Source organism: Caenorhabditis briggsae (genome assembly GCF_000004555.2).
Source record: "Caenorhabditis briggsae complete genome, chrX, whole genome shotgun sequence".
Lineage (NCBI taxonomy): Eukaryota > Metazoa > Nematoda > Chromadorea > Rhabditida > Rhabditidae > Caenorhabditis > Caenorhabditis briggsae.
In genome coordinates this window covers 2323389-2329273 of record NC_013491.2, presented here as the reverse complement: position 1 = coordinate 2329273, position 5885 = coordinate 2323389, and the positions used below count along the sequence as shown (strand labels likewise).

Below are 5885 nucleotides of genomic sequence, written 5' to 3'. Positions count from 1 at the left end.
CATATGGACACGGATAAATGCGTGTACAAGCACCGTGTTGACCAAAGTGAAGATCTTCTCTTGCGATAAATCTGTTTTCTGAGAAGAGAAGGCGGGGACTATATAGTGTTATGATGTGCCGGGTGGTCTTGCTCCATGAGGAATATTCAATTTCCTGACAAAATTTTGTTTATTGTTTATTGCCTGATGGGGGGGGGGGGGGAAAGTTCAGGAAATTGAGAAATCATTTATTTATTTTGAGAATTTCATGAAAGTAAGATAGATAAACATATTATAAGCGGAATGAAGCAAATCCAACATTGGTGATCTTGCGTTTATGAAACAAAAGCGGCTTTGTTATGGTATGGTATACAGAAAAAATTTTGTTCTAGGCACCGGATTACTAGACTACGCGGAGGCGGCAACAAAAAAATGAGAGAGAAAAAGAAGCGTTTTTTGGGATTACTTGGCGTTCTCATCAAAAAGTGGATTTTCACGTGAACGGTCAATGTTACGGAGTCCCCAGTGTGGTGGCAGATCAACAGAGTCAATAATCGTGGAAACTGGACTTGGAGGAGTGGTTGCGATCACTCGACGGCTCAGAGTTGCAATGTGCTCCTTGGAGATTGATTTTTCTGGCGGATAGATGTTGTTGGAGTGATGGTCAAATGTCATCGTGGAGCGGGGGTCTGAAGGAAATGGTCATGAGGAGTATGAAGAAGTTGTAAAGTCCTAAAAATTACTTCGGGGAAGAAACTTTATCTATATTCTATTTATATTCTACATATTCACAAAATCAGCTCATTTGAGAAATGGTTATGTCAAGAAGTCTCATTTAATTCGAATATTATGAGTTTTAGCTTTACAACAAAATCCTTCTGGTCCGTGGATCACCAATATTTCTCAGTTGAGATTGTTTTTTCATATCTCTCAGAGGAACGGAGAAAATCAAGCTCACTGTGCACTTTTAGCTTCTGTTGGAGTCAATAGATAAGTCATAAAACCCCTTCAATCTGAAAATATTGATTTTTGGCTTGTCGGTAGGATCCTGCTGGTCCGAGGATCATCGCTGAAAACCCCGAGAAAAAAATGCTTAAGATGCAGTTGTGGTTGTGCCACTTTCAAAAATATCAAATTTGGGTTTCTACAAAACTTATACCGTTCAAAAATGAACGTCTTAATCTGTTCAGTTGACTCTGAAATTTTCAGAAAAGTCGAAAAATTCTGGAATTGCTTTCAGAAGTTTACAATATTTCCTCTAATAGAAGCCTCCCTCCTTCGCCTATACGTGCACTTTGAACCATTGATAAAATTTTGATATCTTTCATCGTAACTGAGATTTTTCAGTTTCAAATTCACGTATAGGGTGGACTTCCATTAGAAAAAATATTGTGTTTTTCACTTAAAAAATGGAAATGTACCATTATTTTGGTCCATTACAGTATGTATTTTCTATTCACTTACAATCGTCCGATGGATGTATTTTGCAAAATGGGAACTTCCTCTGAATATGCTTCTTAGCAAACATGAATGCTCCGTGGAATCCGTAAAGAACCATTTGAATGAGTGTGATTATAGAGAGACCGAGGAAGAAACCAAATTGGCCTGAAACCTTTATTTTTAGCCGACTTTAGATCTACAACTAACCTCCAATCTGGGACATAAACCCAGGAATCGACGTTGTGTAGACTTCCTTGACGTACTCGTACTAAACATTTCCACAATTTTTAGGAAGAAAATTAGTTAAAAGGGCTCAATACCTGCAAGTCGTTGAACGATGCCTCCAAATTGAAGGTGTAGTCTTCGAAAGGAGATAGCGTCTGACTTTGCTGAACGCTCGTCTGATAATCCCAACGGTTGCAGCCGGGAGTGCACTGAAAAGGAAAAGAAGAGTGATGAGGTGACACTGTGGTTATGAGAAAAAAGATGGAGAAGTCAGGGGGCAGAAGTAAGCATCATCCATAATTTTGACAAGAAAAAGGACTGACAGGCGGCTCGAGACGCGCACCAATGAACTGAAAAAAAATAGGAGAAGAAGGTTTTCTTCTCTTTTTTTTGTTGGCGGTGATGAATGATGCGAAGAAGTCATGGCATATTTTTCATCTAGACATTTAGGGGAGACATGAGCCATTTTTCAGATCTGTTATGAAACAAGCATGCTATTTTCTAGAGGGACCAAAAAATTTTGGTGTCAGAAGAAGAGAAAAAAAGGGTGAATCATATGAATTATTGAATATAAAAGAGAAAGAGAGAACTCGCTCAATTACACATAGCTATAATATGAATGGGCTAGAAAATTAAATTGGAAAATAAAAGAAAAATAGAATAGAAAAAATGAAATAGTTGTTAGTAAAGTGAGAGCTAGGCAAGAAGAAAAAGAAGAAGAAAAAAAAACCACAAAAGAAAACACAGACCTCCTCGTTGACTTCAGCGCTGTTCCACACATATTGTATTTTGTCCAAATAATTATCGGCAATAACATCTGGCTTGCAAACACCGCCCGTCGGTGGCAGTTTTGTTATGCTCTTGAGATAGGGTAGTGTGCAGTTGAATGGAATGATGATATTTGACAGATACCACTTGCGAACCATGCACTCGGCGTCGCGACCGAAGATCTGGAATTTTTCGTGGTTTTATAGGGATTATTTTTGAATTTTGAAGGAATTTTAAAATTTTGAAAAAAGGCTATAACATTTATATTTAAGTACTAAAAACCGTATTTGCTCTGATAGAAGCTGGCCCTACACGTTCACGTTGATCTCATTATCTTTGTTCCTATGAAAGATACCAAAAAGTAGTCAACTGATAAAACACCATATATATATATATACATATACGTGCATTTTGGGCTCAATTATCTCGATTCCTGTGGAAAATATTAAATTGTTGACAACTGATAAAATATTAATGATATTATGATAAACATCTTATCAGTCGACAAAATTTTAATATCTCATACAGAAATCAAGATATTTGAGCTCAGTGCAATTAAAAAATTTTGTAACCGTTTTTTCACCCAAACCATCAACTTTGAACTCATTTATCTATGAGAAATGTTGAAAATGTCAAAGTGCATTTATGATTTTTTTTTCACATTTTTGATAATTATTCCAACTTACATGATTTGTACAAACTCCTTTATTCTGAATCAACTCTATCAATCTAGCAGTGAACCTCATTCGATTCCATTCATTTGGGTACAAATAAAATCTTGGAAATTCCGTGACCACATCGTGATTATCAGTTATGTACACAATCAATTGTGTCTGTGTGTAGTTGTTTTTGGCACTGGTATAACTGGAAGGTGCTTTTAAGCTGAAGACAATCCTCCCGATGTCATCAGCTTCGGACTGAAAGCTTAACCTAAAATTAGTTGTGAATCGTTAAAAAACCTGGTTAACATCTCTCCTTGTTTGATAGCAAATCCCTCGACGCATCACAACCCGTCGAACCATCAAATCATTGCAGCAATCTAAAACTTTACCAGCTAACTGACATTCATAGAACAAGTCCTGACATTTGTAACCGTATTTTTGCTGAAATAATGTTCTCAGCATTAGAGGTAGGTGTTAAGCTACCTGAATAATTTCAAAAAACCCGTCTACCGTATATCCTTCCGACCAAATCTTGTAATAGTTGTTCAGTTGACTCAAGTAGGTTCGATTGAAATATGTGACGTCATTCATGTTCTCCAAACCACTTCCAGCAACGAAATACTCTAATAGATCGTCAGCTGTTTCATCGGAGATATCCGGTAGGCTCTCTTTAATATCACCTCGTATTCCAGATATGTTAAAAGAATCCGGAACTTTTGGACATATTGTAATGGCTGGGAACTCCAGTGAGTTCACCTGAAATTAAAAAAAGTGGCCTAATTTCAGATCAAATGTCCAAACCAGTCTGATCGTGGTTGAAGTGGCAGTGGGTCCTTGAATATACTCGATTATAATAAGAAGAGTTGTAAATGCACCAAGACTAATACATATAATAATGACGATCCACCAAAATATTCGCATTCGGAGTGTCTTGCTCATCAGAGCTTGACTGAGCCCGTGAACTTCTCCAGTCCACGGAGGTGGATCACCGATATGGCAATCGCATTGTTTTTGAGGTTTTGGCAGATACATACGGACCTTAAAACAATAATTAGAAATGAATTTTTCAAATTTCTTTTAAAAAGAAAGTCCTTACATGTTTCCATCCGGCAATTGTGATTCTCTCTGGCATTTTTAGACGGGTGGGAAGGTGGGGTGATAAAACGGGAATAAAATATAAAAAAAAACTAATAAAGTGAGCAAAAAATCAGAGAAAGATACATATGAAGCGAGTACCTCATGGTCAGCTGCAAGGCTATTCCTAATGAATTATGCAAAGTGGGGGTAGACTTGAAATTGGATATCATTGTGCTCTTGGAGCGCTTTTTATGTTCTTTATAGTAGCTTGGGAAGATGTTCATCGGATTGGAGTGTTTTATGCAAGAAAATTTTAACAAAATGAAAAAAATTGTGAAAATTTTTTGAGGTGAGTTAATGTACCGTAAACCTTATATAAAAAAGTCCCTGGTTTTTTTATATTTGCGCCAATTTATCCGGGTTCCTGTCAAAGATATGTAAAAGTTTTCAATGGATGAATTGCTTATCATATAATTGCAAACACTTTATCAGTTGAAACATTTTTGATATCTTTTACTGAAAATTAGATAATTGCAATCAGAGTTAAAGTATAGAGAAGCCGAAAACATAACTGTAAAAAAGAAGATGGGCCTACCTTTTAACTTTGAGCCTATTTATCTTGCTGCTTGTGAAAGATATGAATAAGTGATTAACCAATTAATTGTTCATCATAGTATCACAAAAATTTTATCAGTTGACTAATTTTTGATATCTGGCATATGAACCGGGCGAATAATTAAGCAACTGCAGTATGTAACTAATACTAAACACTACTTCCGAATTACGAGTTTCAGACAGTGTACCAATGTTATCTTTCATAGAAGTCTCATACCTTTGTGTTTTATTGGATCCAATCTAACTTATCCCTATCGCTAGAAGACCAATTAGTGGATTACATGTTTGTATTCGCTTCACTGTGTCTAGAATATGCTAGATGATTATCTCAGACAAGAGAAAACGAAAGGAAACCGCAAAGATTGTGTCATTTGTTTGGTTGCATCATAACGTTTCTGTATCCGAGAAGAAATTTAATGCATTTTTCGAAAAAGGAGGGGTACAAGAAGGTGTCTGGTAGCTTGTAAGGGACCAAAATGTGAAATCATTGAATTTCTTCGAAATACAAAAATAAGATAGGTCAAAACTAATCGTAAAATTTTATTTTCATCAAATACTTTACATAAGGGCTGAATAGAACTCAACCAGTTCAAACAAGTACACAGTATATGCAAAAATCCCGCCCAACAAGTTCAATTAGTTGGCTGGCTCAGCAAGAAGTTGCTCGATGAATGGAGTGACGACCTCTCCGTGGCTCCAGGCGGTTGGATGGAAACGGAATCGTGGTTGTCCCTTTCTGTCGATCAAGAACTTCTCAAAGTTCCATGTGATGTCGGAAGTGCGGACTGGGTTGTACATCAGCTCTTCAGTCTTTCCGATTTTGTCGACGGTTTGTGGGCAGGCTTCCTGGAAAAGAAGATGTTTAAAATTTAGACTCTTATGGGACAAGTTCGCTCACCTTAACAAACTCATAAAGTGGATGATGGTTGTCTCCATTGACATCAATCTTTCCGTACACGTGGAGTTCTTGGTGTGGCTGCCATCCGTTTCCTGGGCGGACATAAGTCAGTCCATTGATAAGCTCATGGTTCTCAGCTGGCTCTTGCAAGTAAAATTGGTTGCATGGGAAGGCAACCAAGACGAGTCCCTGGGCTTGATATCTTTCAAGCATGGGATTGA

The 5885-nt window shown here is 37.2% G+C and overlaps 2 protein-coding genes across 2 annotated transcripts; both read right to left on the bottom strand.

The window, feature by feature from the left end:
* Nucleotides 1-441: 441 nt before the first annotated feature.
* On the bottom strand, nucleotides 442-4206 carry Cbr-tag-263 (the record flags this gene model as incomplete). Its single annotated transcript, XM_002643398.1, has 10 exons — nucleotides 442-668; nucleotides 1444-1584; nucleotides 1627-1687; nucleotides 1740-1853; nucleotides 2394-2594; nucleotides 3099-3329; nucleotides 3372-3515; nucleotides 3558-3830; nucleotides 3876-4112; nucleotides 4171-4206. The coding sequence occupies 10 exons, from the start codon at nucleotides 4204-4206 to the stop codon at nucleotides 442-444; spliced, it is 1665 nt and encodes a 554-aa protein (XP_002643444.1).
* A 1196-nt stretch (nucleotides 4207-5402) lies between these two features.
* On the bottom strand, nucleotides 5403-5877 carry CBG16080 (the record flags this gene model as incomplete). The annotated part of the gene is made up of 2 exons (XM_002643399.1): nucleotides 5403-5612; nucleotides 5665-5877. 2 exons carry the CDS (start codon nucleotides 5875-5877, stop codon nucleotides 5403-5405), a joined length of 423 nt encoding a protein of 140 aa, XP_002643445.1.
* Nucleotides 5878-5885: the final 8 nt, after the last annotated feature.